Source organism: Drosophila mojavensis, unplaced genomic scaffold (genome assembly GCF_018153725.1).
Source record: "Drosophila mojavensis isolate 15081-1352.22 unplaced genomic scaffold, ASM1815372v1 contig_74, whole genome shotgun sequence".
In the NCBI taxonomy this organism is placed as follows: domain Eukaryota; kingdom Metazoa; phylum Arthropoda; class Insecta; order Diptera; family Drosophilidae; genus Drosophila; species Drosophila mojavensis.
The window spans coordinates 6196018-6218381 of NW_025318899.1; the positions used below are offsets into that span (position 1 = coordinate 6196018).

At 38.8% G+C, this 22364-nt stretch overlaps 2 protein-coding genes across 2 annotated transcripts in view; one reads left to right on the forward strand and one right to left on the reverse strand.

The window, feature by feature from the left end:
• Window positions 1-2029: 2029 nt before the first annotated feature.
• The window catches only part of LOC6581569 (bromodomain-containing protein DDB_G0280777), a 35526-nt gene continuing 15191 nt past the window's right edge, over window positions 2030-22364 (forward strand). Inside the window, exon 1 of the mRNA XM_032731634.2 lies at window positions 2030-2433. The gene's annotated coding sequence lies outside the window, so the exon portion shown is untranslated. The remainder of the gene's footprint in view (window positions 2434-22364) is intronic.
• LOC6581568 (ras-related protein Rac2) lies at window positions 14855-16534 on the reverse strand. Its single transcript, XM_002007260.4, has one exon. The coding sequence runs from the start codon at window positions 16165-16167 to the stop codon at window positions 15589-15591; it is 579 nt and encodes a 192-aa protein (XP_002007296.1). The 5' UTR covers window positions 16168-16534; the 3' UTR covers window positions 14855-15588.

Below are 22364 nucleotides of genomic sequence, written 5' to 3' on the forward strand. Positions count from 1 at the left end.
GTATTTTTCAAAATAAATATTTTGTTTTCCATACTAGTGAATATCACAGAGTCCATCAAATATTATACCTCATAACTGTAAGAAATAAGTCTTCGAAATAGCGTGCATATTTCTCTGTTGAAGTGATATATGGGCTAGCAAAGAGCCCAGCCATGCTCTCAACATGAATCTGCTCGAAATAGTGATGCATTAAAAATAAAAAACAAGCCAAACGTGGGAGCAGAGGCAGAGTCGGTACGTAGACAATCTGTGACGTCACGTATTCGACAAAAACTATAAACGAATTTGAATGCTCTTTGTTAGTTCGAAATGAACTGCTAAAGTAAGTGCGCCTCTGTTTCCTCGAAGATCTCAACCTACACCTGAGCTACATTTATTTTATTTTGTTTTTTCTTATGCCCCCTGATTGCTCTTTGGCGAATTGCCAGATGTATTGTGTGTGTGTGTGTGTGTGAGTATTTGTTTGTCGTCTTTTGTAATTAGTTGCACTCGCCCAGCAGCCCAAGCAAAGAAAAGGCAAAACATCTGACACTGCTCGATCCCCTGCAACAACTTGAGATGCAGCAATTTAGTAATCCTTTTAAGCCTAATTTTAAACGATATATCTTTAATTTTGATAAAAGTTCACATGTTCATAAAATTATCTGAAATATTTATGCTACATTTTATTAACTTGAGGTGATTTTTGTTATTGGATAATTTGGCAATGAACCAAAAATAAGCGGCTACAGCATCAGCAGCATCATCAGCAGCAGCAGCAGCAACAACAACAACAACGACAAGAACATCAACAACAACGGATTTGTACAGGTGTGAAAAGTCTGTGATCAAAATGGCTTTGGCGTTTGGCTAGTTTTCTTTGCCCTTTTATTTTGTATATTTGAATCACTTGAAGAAGATTCTGCTTGCAATAGATTGCCTTCAGAGCATGAGCTGGGCTAATTGCATTTAAATGTCGTTGAGTGGGGCAATCAATGTGGTTTAACCTTTGAAAAGTTGAAAAGTCAACGTTAAACAGATTGCCCAGCGCACGCATCGTTTTAGCCACGCCCTCAGTGTGTCAAACACGCTAATTTACTGTTACATTATTTACATACACACTCACACACACACATAGCGATAAAACTGAAAGGTTGTCACTTTGGAGGCGTTAGGCGGTCGCTCGTTTCATGGCATTTGCTGTAGAATGGGTGGCTGAGCACACACAATAAGACCAAAAAGACGAAGAATAAATACAACATCGACGAGGAGGTGACAACAGGGCGCATGAGCAATGCCCTTGCTGCTGGCAACATGGACGAAATGTTGCCAAGCCAAAGTAATAAACACTTGGGAAATAAATAAATAAATATTTAATGATAAAATAAATAATGTTAAATATACTAAAAACGATAATTTTAAAGTAGAGCAAACATTCAAAACTTTGCATTTTCATGATCTAGGCAATTGTGAATGTGTTTCCGGCAAATTTGTTGCGAAGCAAACAAAAGTTACCCAACGTGTTGCTAAGGTATGAGCTGGCAACATGAATGGCATCCACAAAGTTTCCCGCCAATTGCAGGCCAAGCCGAAGTGTACACATACACACACACACATATACACTAGCCGTGTTAGTAGCAACCCCGAAAAGCCGCAAAGCACACAACGCCGTGTTGGGGGTGGGGCCGACGCGTGCCTTGCGCTTGGTTTGGGTTGGTTTGGGTTAGGCTAGTCGTCACCTGACGCTCCATCGGCTGCCGTTTCGTACGGCAAAGAGCATCAAATCTGCTGCAAAGCTTAAGCCCAAACCAAAAGCCGGCAACTGACTAAAACACTCAGACCCCCCGACCTCTCGCACCATCGTCGACACTGCTGCCGACCGATCCACATACAAAACTGTTATTTACATTTTGTTTTGCCGGCATTTCAGCTACACACGAAGCGGCCACAGCCGAGCCGAGCACCATCGCGAGCCGAAGGCAGGCAGCCCTTCGGCCTGTCGTTCGTTTCGCGCTCGCATTTGTCAGCGCCCGTTTCCGAAACGTTTCGAACATCGCATCAGTTGGCAACGGCCTGTACGCTAACACGGACGTTAGTATCGCACGCCATTTGGCCCCATCATATTAAGCAACACACAAAATTTTTGAATTTCTGAATTCAGCCATTTTTGAGCTGCTTTCTGTGTGTTATTTTCAGTTATCGCGATTTGCGTTCGAAATGTGCAATTGGTGCAAATCATTTTATGCAATGAATTGAGAAAATTGCCTGGGCCCAGCCATGCGAAACCAAAACAACAACCAAAATCAAGAAAAAAGCTAAGCAAAGAAAAGAAAAAGCAAGTAAAATGAATTACAATTTTGAATGAAAAAAGTGTTAAACATTTCAACAGAATTCTGTGTGTGAAAAGTCAACGTGTGTTTGCAACCAAAGCCAACAGCTGATATGCCACAAGAGGTAAATTCCTAGGCTACAAAAAGAAAACAAAAACAAAATTGTCCACAGCAAATGTTAATTACAAAACAGGCGAAAAACTAAAAAAAAAAAAGGTGTTTTTAAAGAAAAAAAGCCGCATGGAAAATGTTGTTGAGGCTGCCAGTGCCAATCTCATCCATCACTCAATTGCCTGTTCCGTAATTTGAACAGTTTTTGTTGACTCTTCTTTACTCTCTGGCAGGGACAACGCATAGTTCACTATTTATTATTTATTTTTATTTTATTTGTATTTGAATTTATTTGATTTCTGCTTAAACAACTGTGCATTAAATTTAATTTTAAAATTTTAATTGAGAGAAATACGCCACAATGCACATGTGTTTGTAGCTGTTGTTGTTGTTGATGTCGGATTTGTTATTGTTATTGTTATTGTTATTGTATTGTGCTCCATTGCGTCAGTTCCCCATTTTTGTAGTCGTAGGCAAGAGCCCATCGTCTGGTCGTTAGCGATAAATAATCAGCAGCCGCTTTGATTTGCGTTCGGCTGCCATAAATATTTATGCAACTGGACGCAGTTGTTTAAACAGACGGACGGGCGGGATAGACAGACGGACGGAGAGCAGTTCATAAGTATCTGTAACGGCTCGATTGATCCGTCATGCCACAATTATGTTGCCATATCACAAATGAAATTGTTTACGACCTGACCACGCCCACACAATTAAAACTTTGATATTTGAATAGTTTACATACATATATAGTATGTACGTATATGCCTTGTTTTGATCTTATCAGCTGAGGCGCCTCTCTAGCTCTCAGACCCATGCACAATCTGTTTCTCATTGTTCTTGCTGCTGTTGTTGTTGTTGTTGTTGCTGGTTTAGTTTGAGCCCATTGCTGTTGCATGTTGAGGCTAACAAAATAATTGACAAAACAAATCATTTACGTGGCAAAAAGTTTTCGGTTAAACTGCAGCGCACGGCGACGGAACACGCAACGCGAATAACTGACGACATTGGCAAGGGATATACATACATACATATGAATATATATGTTTATATATTTATAGTTATATGTATATCGCCTAACAATGGAAGACACAACAATGTAAATTCCAATGTTGCAGTCTGTCTATGTGTGTGTGAGAGTTTGTGCGGTATAGGCGAATGCAATTTGCAATTTGCAGCATAAACAACAACAAATTTAACAATTTAAAGTGCCAAAATTTGTTCAACATAATATTTATGAATTCAATTGCAATCGCTCTAAGCTGTTCATGTAAAAAAAATGGTTTCTTCTTATACAAATATATATAATTTTACGTGGCTTGGATGTTGGACTCTCTTAATCGAAACTCCAGTTTCAAGCTGCGATTTACCTAAAACTTATTTTGCTATATTCTATTATTATTCGAGCTTTTATTGATATTTATAAATATTTGAAGTCGAAAAAAATTTATTGCTTTATTTTTTCATTACAAATTATAAGATTTTTTTTTTTTTAAACTCATTTAACTGCATTCACAATATTATTATTTTTTTCGAATTATTTTGTAATAAATAAAATTGTATTATATATCTATCCCCCAGCTAAATAAACATTATTTAGTATCACAACGATATTTTGTAGATTCCATAATCATATCATTATTTGCTAATGCTCATTAGCTACAACAATGAATTTAGTCTATTTGATTCCCCCCTTTTCTTTTTCATCTATTTCTAATTGCTAAGAGCTCAACTCGTTAACTCGTTCTGAGATTCGAACTTGAATTTCTCGACTTGTTTACCAGTTCCAAATTATATATATACAAATTGAGCATGTTACACATACGCCCCGTCTGCCCATTTGCATTTGAGCAATGGTTTATAAATTCAATTGTCTATAATCATCTGGTGCTGCTGCTGCTTCTGCCTCTTCTTCTTCTACCTCTTTCATTTGATGTTAGATATTTTTCATGTGAAGACTTCCCGATTACTGCGAAAACATCTGGCAATATGGCAAAGCAGTATTTGGAGGCCATAAATCTGCCTCATTGACTGGCGCTTAGTGCCGCCGAAATAGATTTATGTTGACTCTGTCTGAAAATCATATAAAAATTTCTGTTAATTGGCCAAATCAGTCAATTACTCTCCACATATTTGCTGATTCAATGCAATGAGAGTATCGGAAAATGAAAATGAATGCAAGCGAAAACTTTTAACCACAATTTAAATTACATTTGGGGCGAAAGCCCCGCAAATTTTTGTCGTCTGTGGCTGGGCAATTCAAGGGTGTTTATTTGGTTTGTGGCTCACAGTCGATTGCCTGATTTACCCACACACACACACACACACGCATACACATAGAACGAGAGCAAACATGTTAACAAGTTAACAAGCTGTTAAACATACTCCATCAGCGCAGTTGGCGCAATTTTTTATTGCTCAAAATCCCAACATTTATTGCTATTAGTTTTTGGTTATTGCCTGACAAGGACCCCTCCAAGTGCGTCTAGGCCTGATAAATAGCCTGCCTTCTTCCCGGCTTGTTTATTAAAATCGAATTGCGCCTTATTGGGCGCACGCCAATGGCGCCTAACCACAGGCAATCGCCATTTTATGGTATTTGTATATCGCTAATATAGTTTAAGTATTATGAGCAATAGACGTGCAAACGTATGAGCAAATTAGTTGTGAAAGATATATGCGTAGGAGGTGAAATCTTTATAGTTTCAACAAAGCGTATTATAGGAGCTCAATTGCCATTTAAGTTATTTCAATTAACATGTATTCTAAATGATCTCTCTATCCGATTCTCATAAGTAAAATCTCATATAGATATGTATATATATCTGTATATCATTGAAATAACAATTTATTATCGAGAGAATTAATATATCATGATAGTTCTCTGGTTTCGTTACTCGGACTTTATACATATTTCTTTGTCCTTCAATTTGTCTTTTTGATATTCTCTCTATCCCCTCTCTTCTTTATTTAGATATAATCCATTCTCTCTTCTATCTCTATCTATCTATCTCTTTCTTATTTCACTTATTGAAAATATTTATTCTCTTTTTGTCTCACCTCGTCTCTCCAGGATCATTTATGTCTCTTTCTACATCTTTTCCCTCTCTCTCCTATTTTCTCGTTCTTTCTTATTTTGTAAATTTGCCATTTTTTCTGGTTCTTTTTGTTTGTCTCTCCATCTCTATCTCTCTCGTTTCGTAAATCCCTTTCGCTTTTTACATTTCACTCATAATTTTCTTCTACTCCAGCCCTCGTTATCGCTTGCCCATTCGCTGTCGCATGTGTCACCCACTTACCTACACTTATGTGAATCACTGAGAAAGGTGCTAAACAGTTTGTTTGCTTAGCGTACAATCAACCAAAAATTCGATTGTTCTGCTGTTGCTGCTGCTGCTGCTGTGTTGTCCTCGGCAGCAGGTGCTTCAACGTGACGATTGGGCAAGTAAATAGACTCGTTTATAAGTTTGTATAACTAGGAAATTGTTTACGGCCGTGCAGAACTTTATGGCGCTTTAATTGTTTTTCTTTTGGTAGCATGGCGAAAACAGCCTTTTGTTTCAGTGTATGTGTGTGTGTGTGTACTTTTTCTTGTTTCTTCTCTCCTTGGATTGTCGGGGTCAGCTTATGCCTTCCAGTTTCGACGCCAACTCTGTCACTTAGCCTATCAAGTTTTCCTCGCAGCTGTGGCCTGTTTATTTATGTGCGCCTAATTTATATTTTTCCTCTAGTCTGGTTAGCTGCATTTGCACGCTGATTCGCTGCTTCGAACTGTAATAATAATATATAAAAATTTCAACGGCTTTGTCATCGTCGCCCCGCTGGGCGCTATAATTACCCAAAAGTGAAAAAGAAATTTTTGAAAAACTAATACGCACACAGATTTGAGTGGAAAGCCTCAAGAGCATTACCTGCGCATATTTGTGCAGTTACAGCATCAGCATCGGCTACGGCATCGGCATCGGTATCGCCATCAACATTTGCACCTGGCCCCGCACATGACCTCACCTGCTTGCTGCATCATCAAAGCAGCCGTCGCATTAACTTTGCATCTAAACAGGCAGCCAAAAGCCAAAAGCCAAAACCCGTTGCAGCTATTAAAAATCAAAATAAGTAAAGAATTCAAAACGGAAAACGGCAAAATGGAAAATTCCAAGCATATCAAAACCATTTGGGCCACAATTGCAATTGTGAATGTGAATCGCAGGTGCCGATCTGCTCGCTAATTTATGAGCCGTGCATTGCCATAAATTGGCAGTTTGAATTAAACAAGCTGCTCACCCACTGACCCCCTTTCATAGAGACTTCTTTATAGCGCACTTCCCTAGAGAACGCTCCAGTAACATCTCTTCTCTTATAGCCTATAGCCTCTACTCTATAAATATATATCAATATATATTACTCTTCTGAATCTACAGAGATGAGACTTCAGAACAGATAACATATGGATCTTCTCACTTCTCTATAACTCCATCTCAATATTTCTGAAGCTATTCTTTTCTATATAGTTTTCTTTTTTTGAACAAACTTCTATATAGTCATGCTCTATGGTAATTGCTTCTCCAGCCCCTCCAATACTTTTCATTTATACAGCCTCCTTATATCTGACTCCCCTCCCTAAAAACCCTCTCTAGCCCTTCCCCTCATCAACTCAACCTTCTATCCCACTCTTTCTCTTTCTTTCTATCTTCTTTGCTCGCCTCTCTTCTTCCACATGCGCCCAATTTGCATTAAGTGTAAAATTGTGCCAATCACCCAAATGGGCTGATAATTGGAATTGGGCTAAAATAATGGCTAATCTCCATTAATACAGTCCTTTGTGATACAGTTTGACCTCTATATAAGTGACCGAATAGACCAAATAAAGGAAAAGAAAAACAAAAGTGGTTTCTAATTAAAATGCAAATGCTGCAAGTGGACTGTGGCATAAAAAAGTGTTGTAAAGCGATAAAATTGAGACGATGACCTCTTTTTTGAATGGGGAAAAAATAAAAAAAATATAATAGAAATTAGTTAGCTGCAACCCATCATTAAATTGAAATTTAATGTCATTCATTCTTTGTCTTGTGTAAGTTTTTGTTAAAAGACAAATGATACTAAAAATGAAGTGGAATGTTATGCCATCATATGAAAAATAATTTTAAATTCATAAAGTGCTGAAAAAATTTGAATTGCCGTAATACACTACTTGTCAGACACTACAATCCATAGCATCGATAATTATAAATAACAAATTCTCTGCTCTTTCAGCTGAGAGCTGTGCCAGCGGCTCTTACTCACTGCGCCATTCTCTGTACGTAGTAAAAAGTGAATAACAAGTGAATAGAAATGCAGATTATAAATGCAAGTGCAGATTATTCGATTCAACTTTAATAAAAAGGATAGACAGAGAGAGGAAGAGGCAAAATCATAGAAGAAAGTAAGAAACTAGAGAAAGACTGACCAAATACACATATATAATTGATAGAAAAAGAGACAGAAATTATGGCAGGCAGTATACAGTACCTCTTAGTGGTAGAAAGGGATAGGCAGAGAGAGAGAGAGTGAGAGAGAGAGCGTTACAACGAGAGAGAAAGGTGATGAAATATAGAATAATAGATTGAGAGTCTAACTCTGCCTATTTGACGTATCTGCTTTTCTCTCCTGGTCTGTCGCTAACTAATTCTCTCTCCCTCACTCATTCTTTCTCTCACTCACTGCTTCACTCACTTGAAGATGTATAACTTTATAGACCTTAGATCCATGCTTCCATCGACCGCATATATCCATCATGCAGACGCAGTGAACAGAGTATATGCATAAAGCACTATACATATATGAAATGCTCATAAATGCGAGTCTAACGCATATGTATAAATAAACTATTATCTGATTGATGTTTTTACGTCAGGAAACGATTTGCCAATGCATTGGCGTGAAATTTACTCTCACTGATTTTGTTGCTCTTGTTATTTATTGTTTTTGCTGTTGTTGTTGTTGTTATTGGATATTATTGTTGCTGCTCTTATTGTTATTGTGGGCTTACGTGTTTGAGCTTCCTGTGCCAAGGCTTTGTATCGAATTTACTTTTTATTGATTGGCACTCTGTGAGCCCACGCCAATAATTAGCTAACTAACTGCAAATGCTGCTCGTTGGGGCCATAAATTCCATTGGCTGACATTTCGTGTCAAGGCTCAGAGCAACGAGTCAGCAGCGATTGATAAATTAATCAAAATTAGTCCTTGAGAGTGCATAATAAATATTTATAGCATGCTTAGGCGAAGCGAATTCTTTTCGTTTCATTTCTTTATTTTTTTTTTTCAATTTCAATTGCAATTTAAACGTCCATCAATAACACGGACAACAAAACGTTAAAGCAGAGATTAAGCTCTAGTCGCGAGACTTGAGACTTTGTTGGCGAGCCATATTTCAAGATATATATATATATATGTAGAGAGAGAGAGAGAGAGAGAGAGAGAAATGAACTCGGTCTGACAACGAAGCCACTTAAGCCAACTGAGGAGGAGGAGGAGGAGGAGGTGGAGCTGGCAGCTCCGACTCCTGCCCGGGTGCCACTGACAAATGAAGACTGACATTTACAAAACAGCTGAAAAACAAAACCAAATCTCGCGACAGTTGAGTTGAGTTTTTAAAAGCAACTTGTTGTCATAAGGCAGCCGAGGCGTAGTAGCTGAGCGCCAGTTGGCATCGTGGGAAGGGAGGCAGTAGGCGGGGCAAACGTTTTTTTGCGTACGTGAAAGATTTAAAATAAAACCACTTAGCGGCAGCAACATTTGTTCGACAATTGCTAAAGCCCTGGCATAGCGTGATAAAGCGTCCTTGAAGATGTTAAAGGCAGCGCAAAGTGGATCTTGAACAGATATTAGAGAGTGAGAGGGAGAGAGAGAGAGAGTGGAAGAAGAGATGCCAGTTTAGCTTAGTCCAGGCTAGATCTATATTTTCTTGAGCAACGTAAAAAGTAATCCGATTTAACTAGGCCTATATATGTATGTATATGTATGTCTGTCTATCTCATAGTCTCTCTCTCTCTCTCTGTTTGTCATAAGCAAGGGACGAATACAAAGTACAGAAGATCATTTCTGTTGTCTATATGTATGCATTAGCACTCATTTGCTATTTATATTTGAGTAAAACGAAGCTAGACTGCTTGAAGCCGAAGAGAGTGTTTCCATTGATCACTCAAAGCCCGACTGCTATGAGCTCTACCTGTCATCGGGCGACTAATGTTCGGGTGATAGTCGCCCTATATAAAGGGCAGCAGCTGCAGCATCTCTTCAGTCAGCCAGGCCTTGGGGGGGTCAGTTGTGCAGTGCACTAAAGTGAAGTGAAGCGTGAGAAGACTTTAAGGAAATATTTGGAGGAAATGCTTACCGGGAATGCTTGGAAGTAATATTAAGAAGAAATACTAAGAAGAAATGGTATGAGGAAGTATTTAAAGGCAACACTTAAAGGAAATACTTAGTGCAAATACTAGCCTACTTGTTAGTGTATTGAAATATTTATGAAACAGTTTGTATATGCTTGTATATATTTAGATCATACAAATCAAAATATATTAATAAATGTTTATGTATTAAAAGTAAACTTTTAGCTACAGTAATTGTATATTATAAATAGTATTCAATTTAAAATTGTATTATTAATTGCTGGTAGAACTAATTAGTAAAATATTTCTTATATTATTTCCAATCAAAACTTAATTAGGCTAACATGTCGTAAGGCTAAGGCTGAACAGAAGAAGAAGAAGCTGTGTTTATTATAGTTAAATAAACTGAATACAATCTAATTTAATATATTTTTAAATTGCATTTAAATGCAATTTAAACAATAATGTTGCCTATAATAGACATTTCCTTTGTATAATATTCACTTTTATTTTAATGTACATATAGTATGTATAATAAATACATATATGTTTGCACATCATATTTTCTCTGCTGACTATTTCAATTAGGTTTCTGTTTATTTTGGTTGCAATTTAAGCAATTAATGTCAAGCCAAGCATCTTCGTCTGCTGCGATATATTTTGTGTTTCATACTTCAACAACTTGAGCTAATCAAATTAATTGAGTTTTAAAATTTATTATTAAATTATTAAATATATAAACTTATATAAATATATTATATAAGATATCTACTATACATATAAATAAAAGTATTTCGAAATCTAAAATAAATACACAATATATGAGCTATGTTACAGCAACAACAACAACAACAACAACAACAACAACAACAACAATAGTGGGCATTTTGCGGGGGCGTCACAAAAATAGCTGGCAAAACGAAATATTTATATAGAAAATCGCTTTTGTATTGCATTTTCGTTGCCGACTCGTTATCCACCTGCGGCTCATTATGATCTTCATTATGATCTTCATAGCTGTCCATTTTAATATATTTTTGATGTACAAACATACATACATACATACATATATCTGTATTTTTAGCGCAATTTTCATTATTAACTAAAAACTGTCAGACACACGCAGACACATAAACACACACACACACACCCGCAAAAGCCACACAGCCCATGTGCATTTGAATGTCAGTCTGCCAGAGTGAGCGGGATGGCGAGAGGCAGCAAGGCTGAGCGGAAATTTCGTATAGTGTTGGAAGCTGTCAACATTTTGAAATGCAACAAGTTGCAAGCAACAAAATGGCGGAAACGTGTCGCTGTCGGCGTCGCCGTCGCCGTCGGCTTTGACGTTGCATCAAAGTTTCTTTTGTCGCTCATCGAGGGCCGCCTCTAAATTTATGAAATGATTTATGCATTTTTAAACGCAACTTTAAACTTTTTTATTGCTTTGAGAGTTGCAGCTGGAGCAGGAGCAGGAGCAGGAGCAGCATCCTAATTGTGGCAAACTTTTGCAGAGGCTTCATATCCTGCTTCGGCTGTGATAGCATGTCCTGCCTGGCAGTCAGCCTGTCTCTGTGTGCGTGTGTGTGTGTGTATGTGTGTAGCTGTGTTTGGTGAGCCGCCTGTCCCATTGGCGTTGTCCCCGTCGCTGTTCATTGACTTTGGCAGCAACAAGAGCCAGGACAACGTTGTGCACAGACAGGACACACAGACACATGCACAGGCTCACATACATACTACACGCACTGTGACTTTGTTTTTAATACACTCCAGTGGCCGTTGCATCGATCGAGCTATGGACAAACAAGGCGTCCGCCGTTGCCGTTGCCGTTGTCTGCCAGCCGCAGTTCATTACTCCTCCAGCCATCTACTGTTCCTCTATCTCTCTCTCTCTCTCTCTCTCTGTGCGCCTTTTCTTGTCCATATTGTGCACTGACTTTTCATGCTCATATTTTGCGGCATGTCTTGCCACGCAACGCCGTGTGTTATCCACTTGGCGCACGTCAAGCCCTGACAAAGATTATCAATAACCAAGCCAGAGACAGAGACACGCTGTCCTCGGCTCGACTGCAGCAAAAAGGATATTGGCCAACGTCTCGCTACTTGTTACGCCGCCTTAATCCAATATTCACATCAATATCAATCGCCAATGCAATAGCCCAGCCACATTTTGTTTACGAGTGACACCATTTCTATGGCAGCCTTCGTCATCGATTAAACGTTAAATTGTTATGATCATATTTAGCCAACGCCGAGTTTGCACGGCTCAATCAGCGGGAGCCGTAGAAATCGGCTGGTTGAAAATAGTGGATACTCTAGGGGTATATATGAGGAATACTCCAGAGAGATTGGAGTACGAGATCTTTGAATATCTCTGAATAACTATAAAATATAGATATTGTAATAGGCCAATAGAGTAGAAGTTACTATATCGATACTTAATCGATACTTAACTATAATGTTGTCGATACTTAACGATGGTGTCATCAATAGAAACAGACGAAGATTCATGCTGAAATACAAAGCCAAGGCGAGACTTTAGCGATTTCAATCATCCATGACTTAACAAGTGGCGTTGCCAGATCGCTGGCTTAGCCTATGCCTGGCTTAGCCTTTGTCCAACTCAAGGCCTAACATATTTGCGTACTTTCAATCAGATTCATCTTCAACTGCTTGAGAATTCTATGCTAACCCATTCGCTGTTAGAGTATAGTAGCTGAGGCCGGCGTCTGTTTTATGTTGGAGGACTGGGGCAACGCATAAACATATTCGTGCGCCGGGATGTTTGGCATTTTGGGCTGCCACAAGCCGCATCATCATAATTTGTTGAAGGCGATGTGGCAGGAAGTGGCCCGTTGAAAATATGCTAAGAGCAGAGGTGCGAGTGGTGAAGTTGGGGCCAACGACCGTGGGGCAACCTTGTCATATCCTGTTGACGCTTGCCGCTCAGGTGGTCTCTTTGTCTCTGCTCCGCGGCGGAAGTGTGAAATATTTTTAGATCGCTTTTTTTCTACTCATTTTATTCCTTTATTTTTATTTTTTTTATTCCCACTTTTTTTTTGCCTTCTTCAGATGGAATTTTTGCGCTCGAGCGTATTTTATTGGCATTTTGCAGCAAATTTGTGGCCGTGCGCCATGAAAATGCCATGAAAATTGCTTTCCACACACACACACACACTCACACACAGCGAAATTTTCATATTACATTTTCTCGCAACAATTTGCGTGCAGCTGGAAAATGCTGCTGCTGCGGCTGCTGTTCTTGTTGTTGCTGGGAATTTTCGTAATTGATTTAGCCAAATTGTAAAAATGAATCAAAGCAGCGGCCATTAATTCGTGCCTCACAACATGTCCTGCCAATGCAACGAGGACACCAATTGCCAATTGCCATTTGTCCATTTGTCCATTTGTCCATTGCCCGTTGCCCGTTGCCCAATTGCCAATTGGCACTTTTGACAGCCTTTTCATTTTCATTTTGGGCACGTTGCATAAATTGCTGGCAGCTTGCATAATTATGCGCCGCTTGTCAATGCATTTGCATGCGTTTGCAATTTGACCATTTTTCCCGACCAAGTTTACACCAGAGACTTGCCAAACGTTCGTAGCATTTTAGAAAAATTCAATTACCAATTAGAATTACATTTAATGCAGGCCAAGAGATGAAGGTGTAAAAAGGCCTTACCTGAATTTGCGTTAAGAATCTTGATATCAGGAGAGGAGGACGAAGATGCCCGCATAGGCCATAGATATTAGATATTATTAAATAGATATACAACATAGTTGAGACAATATAGTATATATATGCATATCAAAAATAATACTTTCCCTTGCTCCTCTCGCTAGCTTTATAGAGACTGTAGCAGTTGAATAAGTTGCCTGCCAAAGACACAGAGGCGAAGAAATAATTGCTGTAAATTCCACGCCTGTCAGCGGCAAAACACAATTTAACGGCATTTTTATTACAGCTGCCAAAGGTGCATGTCGCACTTGTACTATGCCTAAAGCGACATATATATGAATATACATAAATATATGTATACATTGTATATATTTGTGCTTGTTCGGCTAATTAAATCAACTAAAAATGTGAAATAAAAAAGTGATGCCAGCTACAATTGATGTTGTTGTGAGTTGTCTGCTACGCACACACACACACACACACACACACACACACACACACACACACAAACACACACAGCACACGTACACCCCTTTGTCAGTTGGGGGCTTTCAGTTGTTGATGCTTGAATATTTGGGTCAATTATGCGATTTGTCGCGCCGCAGACACAACACGAGGTACATCCAAGCCAATCCATCAACTGCCCCCACCCCAATCTGTCACTGGCATTGAATTGCCGGCGTGTGGGCGTGGCCAGGGTGGGCGGTGTTGGTATCGCTGTCTTTGGCAGCCGCACAGCGGTTTGCCTTTTGCGTAATTATTTGTCAAATTCACACGGCGCTCTGGTCACTAACGAGCAACAGGCGAAGCTTCTTCTTGCCAGCCAATCAACACCCAATATAAGCCCCCAAGCCCGACCCCCCATCAATCAGAAGTAAAGCTCATTACGTGACTTATTCATATTGTATATGATTCGCACATCCGTTCGCCTAACGGAAGTTGTTATCAATATCAGAAATACAGTTGGTAATCAACAACAACAAAACAATTAAGATAACAGCCTATGATGATTATTTTTTGGTTCCGCCCAAAAGTATGCAACAAATAGTTGAGCTGTATATATATATATACATATATGTAATATCCATAATCAAAAAACATTTGTTTCTTTTATTTACAAATTTTTTTATATCTCTTTTATTTATTTGTTTTACTTTTGTAACAGTAAATTATGTGTTAATATAAATAAATTGTGGTAATAAAAAAGAAGCACAGTTTGGCAAAAGTTATTTTTTTGCATTTCCTTAACGCTGTCATATCTATAAATATATATGCATGTATATACATATATGTATCTCTGTGTGAAGTCTGTTTACTATACATGTATGTATATATATTTAGTGTACATTAATTGCAAAATTAAATAAATTATTTAATGAAAAAATGCGTACAAAAAGGATTACATATAACAATTGAATTATTAATATTATTTTTATTGTTTATTGCACACATTTGGAAGCACAATAATTATAAATTATGTTTAATAATTAAGTTTAATTTTAATAATGAAATGTATCAATTGTTGCTCGTGTGAAAAGGGGCCAAATTTGTTGTGGTTCGGTTTTTCATTTTTACTGTGTTTATTTATAGGCATGTGCAACAAAAATTTGTTCGTTTTGATAAGCGAGTAGTCTAGAAGCCGTTATCATTGCGCATTGGTTTGCGCTTCAAATCATCTAGATTTATTTACAATTAATTATAGCTTTTTATTTGTATTCGAATTTCCAAGGAAATTCTAAACGCATTTGTCATACAAATTTGTTGCTGAACTTCGTTGTGTTTAGACACATGTGCCTACACACACATACATATGCTGTTTATGTTTGTCAACTATGGCCCCCCACACACTCACGCACAGATACAACTAGAACAACACCAACAAATATGAATACTTTGCTCTCGTGCGTGACAATCAATGGGTCGCCTCCTACTCACACGCACACACACACACGCAGCCATATACGTATTTATATATATGTAACTGTAATTGCTACTGTTACTAAAGCGAATCATTTTTTTGTTTTTCTTTTGCAAGCTTTGTTCGCTCTCTTTTACTCAGCTCGCTGCACTTTCTGTTTTTTTTTCTACTTCTTTTTGTTTCCCCTCCCATTGTCCCTCGACCCATTTAGAGAATTAGGCACTTGCGTTTGCGTGTATTGCGTATGGGTGGGCATAGGACGGAGCGTATGGCCTCATCGAATACCGTTTTCAGACCCTTTTGCGTTAAGGCAGAGCACTCTAAATATTTGACCGCCGCTATTTCCTTGGCCATGGCCAAGCCCTGTGGGTAGGTGATGGGCGTTAGCTTCTTATCTTTTAGTTTCTCAATTGTCTGCTTATCGTCGCGCAGATCGAGCTTCGTGCCGACGAGTATAATTGGCACATTGTTGCAATGGTGGCGCACCTCGGGAAACCATTTGGCGCGTACGTTCTCAAAGGAGGCGGGATTCACCAGCGAGAAGCAAATGAGAAACACATCCGTCTGCGGATAGGACAAAGGTCGCAGCCTATCGTAATCCTCCTGTCCGGCCGTATCCCATAGACCGAGATTAATCGGCTTCGCATCGACCATCACATTCGCTGAGTAGTTATCGAATACAGTCGGTATATATTCGCCGGGGAAGGCGTTCGTTGTATAGCTGATCAGCAGGCAGGTCTTGCCCACGGCGCCGTCGCCAACAACAACACATTTGATTGCCTGCATGACGTCGTCTCAGTTGTTGCTGTTGTTGTCGCTTTAGTTTCTTTATGTATCTTTGCACTCACACAGCAGTGCGAGGGAGGCAGCGAATAATTCAACAAGTTTTGGCGATTATACAACTCGCGTATCTACTTTTTGCTCACGCACGAGCACAGATATACACAAAAACACGTAGACGAACACACACGCGCAGCTGTGTATATGTATTTGCATGTGCAGTTAATCTTTTCGATTAGTTTTTTGCTGTAGTTCTACCCTTTTTTCAGTTCACTTGTTGGCAAAATTAAATTGTCCGCATGGAGAAATTTCGAACGAGCAGCTAAATAAAAACACACCCAAACGCTGTGAAATCGACGCAGTCACTGAGCGAACAAAACGATCCAGCCAGCGTTGAGCGTCAGAGCGTCAGAGAGCATAAAACAGAAAATAAATTGTGTTGCTATCGTTGTTGTTTTTGTTGCTGACTCTGGCTCTGGCCTAACAGCTGCACTCACAGCACTCAAACACACTAGCTGTCTCTGTCGCGCGCCTTTGTGTTTACCTGCTTGGGCAAAGTATGCCGCGCACGCTCCCACACACAAAGCAGCAACAGCAAGACAGACAAACAGTGGCGTCGAGCACAGTGTGTCAAGTGCTCACACGCTGCGTGTGACTCATCAGTTGTTGTTCATGACGTTTCAAAGAGAGCGGAGTACGGAGAGCAGTGAGTGAGCAATGAATGAGCAGAGAGCAATTTAAAGAGAGTGAGAGGCAGCACGTTAGTCGCTCTGCGCGTTCACTTGACCTTGCTTTGGTCTTATTTGATGTGAATTTTCTTCTAAATTTGTGCGTTCGCTTTCCATGAATTTTTCTTGTGTGTATTGTTATTGTTCTTGCTGTTGCTGCTACTATTGCTGTTGCTGTTGTTGTCGATGACTGTTTTAATGGACCGCAAAAATGCATGCGTTTGCACAATATATCGACACAATCGACACCGCAACCAAAAACCTAAATCGAACAAACCCAACAACAAACCAAAACCAAAATCCGCATTCGCATCCGCGATAGCCAAAAATGCAAAACGCAAAGCGCTTGTTCGTGCATGTTTCCGCAGCACTGACCACGCCTGCCCTCGCCAGCCGCCCATCCACCCACTCGGCAAAAATTGTTAAAGCAGCGCATTTTCATTTTCAATTTCATTTTCAATTTGAACTTCAACCAATCGTGAAATATTTTCACAATTTTTCAACTTCATTTCTTTAATTGGATAATTAAATAGGCTCTACAAATTACTTGTTTATAAATGAAATTTACATAAATACTTTAAGTGAATAATGAAATTATTATTAAAAAAAATTAAATTATGTAATTGTTTAAGTACAGAAAAAAAAAAAAAAAAAAAAAAAAAACGAAAAAAAAAAAATATTGTGGTTGATCGATAGCCTGATTTATTTCTTTTATAAATATAAATATGGTTGCATAACAGGAGAATTGAGTCATGAATAAATAAGCATAAATAAAATATAATTTTATATTTTGTTTAACTGAGATATCATTTTCAGAATACTTTTTATGTAATATATGTATGCACTTACATACATACATACATACATAATCACCTTTTGCAACTGTAAAAATTAAAGTCGAGTGATATATATGTATGTATGTACGTATGTATGTGACAATTATTTGATTACTGTCGCAGTTGTCCGCCTCCATAATTGGCAAAGTGATATATGTATGTATATACAAACATATATATTTCACCGTCAATATGAGTGCAACAGCACGCCACGCCCACAATTTGCCACAGCAGTTGGCACCATTAACGAACAGTGGGAGTTATTCATAATTGTTGTTGCGAGCTAAAAGAGCAACAGAGAAAGAGAAATGCAAAACAAACGCCATTTTTATTGCCACACTCACACACACATACATACATAATGAATGAATGCGCAGCTAAAGAACCGCAATGTGAACCGTTGCCTTCACTGTCGCTGCAGAGCCCAAGCGAAAAACAAATATAAGCCGCATGACTGCAGACCAACAATAAATTTAACACTTTAACTGTGATGCATATGTGACTGGGTGTGTGTGTGTGTGAGTGTGTGAACAACTGAATGAAATGAAATGAAATCCGAGCTAACGGTAATGCGAGCATCCGTATTCGCATTCGCTTTCGCATTCACATGTGTTCCCAAACATGTAATCTCCTTAAATGCAGCCTATATTAAATTGTTAAGGCTTACCTATAATTTTTGACTGCACTGTCATGCGTGTGAGTATATGACTTGAAGTTGGCTGCGAGTAAATGCAGCTTAAATGAGTCATTGCCGATGTAATTCTATTATACCATTATAAATTTTATTTTAGCCACTATGTCGTTATTTTTGACTAGATAAATGCCTAACCGAGTAGGTCAGTCCTTAATATGTGACGCCACTGTACTCTTAGGGATCGACTTGCAGATGGCTGCAAATATGATTCAGACGATGAGTTAAGAGCTTTGCATTCAAAAGTGAAGTTGGTTGCGTGAGGTGGAAAGAGCTGAAGAGACTTTAGGCACATTTTACAACACTGAATGACTCTTAGAGTTATCGATAGGCAATTTTCAATGGCAAACTTTTCAGTTCTTTTCTCCCATATTCAAGATGAACTTTTGGAACTTAAATTTATTCAACACTTGTTCAATGCTCAATCCTCAATTCAGTTTGTAAATTAAATTTTGTTTAATGAGTGGCGCAATAAAACGCATTTACTGTCAAGTGATAAAGTGTCATTTCGCTCGGCTTGCTGGCATTTTATTATTTCTGTAACTACATTCGTATGTATATATATGTGGATATATTTTTCATTTGTATGCCATATGTGTGCGCGTATGTGTGCTGACCACGCCTCCCCATTCCGCTGCCGCCCACTGTTGACATGCAGCAATTATTAACTTTTATGCGGCTGCTGCCATGGCGCCGTGTGTTTGTTATTAATTTCTTGTTATTTATGCAAATAGTTGGCACTTAATACATATATTTTTTTCTTCCTCTCTCTCTCTCTCTCGCTCCGTGCAAATTGCTTTGCGCATTACAATAAATTAACAGCATAAGCGAACAGCGACAACAACAACAACAACAAACGAGTACAATCTCTGACACGTTTCCTGCTTATCGACAACGTCGCAGCATTTTTGTTTTTTATTTTTAAACTATGTTGCATACGCTGAGGCGCTGGCCATAAACTAAACTGAGTTATCGCCCGCAGACGTGCTAGACGGCTCTGACTGTTGACCATCACACATACATACATACATACATGCACTTCAGATATTCTATATAGATATGTAGAGAGCTGTTTGGCAGGCAGCATAGTTTAGCCCGCATTTGTTTGGTTTGCTTGGGGTCACGTTTGTCTGTCTGCGCTGCTTATGAATAAAGTTGTTGAAGTCGGCCTGTCAATACACACACACACACGCACACAGACACATAGATACTTCCACATACACATATACATGCCTTCATCATCATTTTGTGGCAGTCTCCCTTCAATTGGGGTTATTTGTCGCTCTATTCTAGCACGAGCCACGCTTTGTTGACTTTTTGGCTTTGAATGGTTCCAGCATCTATTCAATTCTATGTCGTCTATTAGAGAGGGGAGTGGGCGATGGTAAAAAAAGCAGCCCTCAAGCAATTTGAAATGAAAAGTTAAACATACATATGGTAAAAAAAAGAAGAGCAGACAAAAAAAAAAAAAAAAAAAAAAAAGAATGTGATATGTGATATGTGCCGCCCATATTTGTGGGCAGTAAATAGCAACAGGACGAAATGTGTCCTTTGACATTTGATCGCACGATAATCCAGCACAGAGACCAGAGAGACAGAGCTGACTGGTTGGCTATTCAACAGCTACTTTTCCATTTAATGGCCTGTTGCATTATTTAGCACAGCGAACAAAGTCAATAAAAACAAGAAATTGCTTTAAATGATGTACTTAAAGGTACAGTCCCGCCAAGCTGTCGGCAACTTTAAGCCGCAGACAATGCGGCGCATTAGGCATCCTTGCCAAGGATATTGCCAGCCGTCGGTAATTGCGCTGCTTCACGTCGAACTGCATTTGATACGCTCCTCGTTTAGGAGTTCAGCAGTTTGTTTAGATGGGTTTTATTCACCAGCTAATATCTAAAATATAAATAAATATAATTTAATAAAGATTTAGTATTGGAATATTACTTTGATTTCATTATGATTAGAATAAAATTTAATCAAAACCCTCATTATATATTTGTGTATTATTCAAGTGTTAAGTGAATTGCAATTGTTTCTCAGAACATATTTAGAAACAACTTAAAATTAGAATTTTAGAATAGATTTTAAATATTTTTTTTAAATACTCGTATTTGTTTAAATTTTTTTTTTTTAAGATTATTTTTAGAAATATATATACATTTTTTTTATTTTTTATATTATCTGAAAAAAATGTTTGTATTCAGTTTTTATATCTAGTCTAATTTTTCAAAAGCAAATTAAATATGACATATAATTTAAAGAGCATACAACAGTCGCATATGCCCCAAACTCCGTTCACACTCAATTACAAAGCACATGTGCGAGTTGAGCTGTTGAATTGGCGTTTTTCAAGTTTAGCCGCGACGACTTTTTACTTTATGCTCAGCATCTTAATTTACTTTAGCAGGCAGGCAGCTGGAAAAAGAAGTGAACAGCCAGCCTAAACAGTGAAAGGAAGCCAGAGAGAGTCAGAGAGAGAGGCAGAGAGAGAGAGATTGAGATAGCGATAGAGAGGTAGAAGTTGTGGGAGCAAAGAATTACGGCAATTTCCTGAACAATTTCTTGTGGCTGAACTTGCCAGGCTGCCGGGCCAAAAGACGAGATGTTAACACACACTAACACACCTACACACATTCGACATGCACACACACACACAAACATATACATACATTTTTTTTGAGTGCAGCGCTCAGCAGTGCAGTTAATTATAATTAAGACGAGTTAACTAAGCACTTGCCAGGCACTTGCTGAGCACTCTGAAAAGGGGGCGTGGCAGCTGTTGTTGTTGTCGTTTTTTGTTTATGCAATTTAAATTTGTCAGCTGTTGCTGTTGTTGTTGTTGACTTTAATTAAGGCAGCGCGTTCATTAAAAAAGTCAGTAAACGAGAGAGAGAGAGAGAGGGAGGGAGGAAGCGAGTGAGTGAGGGTGTCAGTAAAAAAGTAGGCCAAAAAAGTGTTGCATATTCAACGGTTATTCAATACGGCTTTTGGATTTGGCGTGTGGCGTGTGGCATGTGGCATGTGACGGTGGTGGCTGCAACAATGCAGCAAGCAAGCTGCGAGCTGTTATGCAAAAAGCTAAAAAAAGAAGCAAAAACAAAAACTCAACGCCAGCGGCGACAATCCTTCATTTGCAAGGACAATGCACAGGATAACAGAGTGAATAGAAAGGCAGGCAGACAGCCAGTGGAGTGGCGAGGCAGGCCATTATAATAAATAAAGCGCCTTTCACTCATAACTGGCGCACAATGCTGCCTATAGCTGTGCCTGTCAAAGTATCTGTATCTGTGACTGCAGCCGTATCTATATCTTTTTCTCTCTCTCTCCCTCTTTCGCTCTCTCTTTTCAATATAGTTGATGGCATCGAAGTCTTTAATCAGCTGCGACTTGAGGTGCGAGCCTGTGTGCAATTAAAGACAACTGCTGCGCCCATAAATATGCAATAAATATAGTCACACACACACACACACATACAGTCACACACGCAGTCACACACGCACACACACGTTGCTTGCCCTCGGCTATTGCATAAAAATCACATTAACAATTTGCTGCTACAAGAGTATTTTATTTTTATTGCTGCTTGTTGTTATTTTTATTCCATGCAGACGCCTTTTGTGTGTGCGCTATGCAAAAGCACTCACTCACACACACACACACATACACACATGTACATTTTATACACATGTTGCCACTGGCAGCAGTAGCAGCAGCAGCAGCAGCAACTTGGATCAGCATCGAAAAGCGCAATAAAAACGCTTAATTTTTCACTTTTACACGCCTTCATTGTTGTTGTTGTTGCTGTTGTTGTTGCTGTTGAGTGTGCTGTCGCTTGTATGTAAGCCATTTAAAAGTTATTTAATTTAATAACACGCACAAAACATGTTTCAAGTAAAAGCAAACGAACATAAATATGAGACACATACAAACGCACACAGACATACT

Excerpts from the sequence above, each read along its gene's own strand:
- LOC6581568 (XM_002007260.4), bottom strand. The coding sequence starts at position 16,167 with ATGCAGGCAATCAAATGTGTTGTTGTTGGCGACGGCGCCGTGGGCAAG.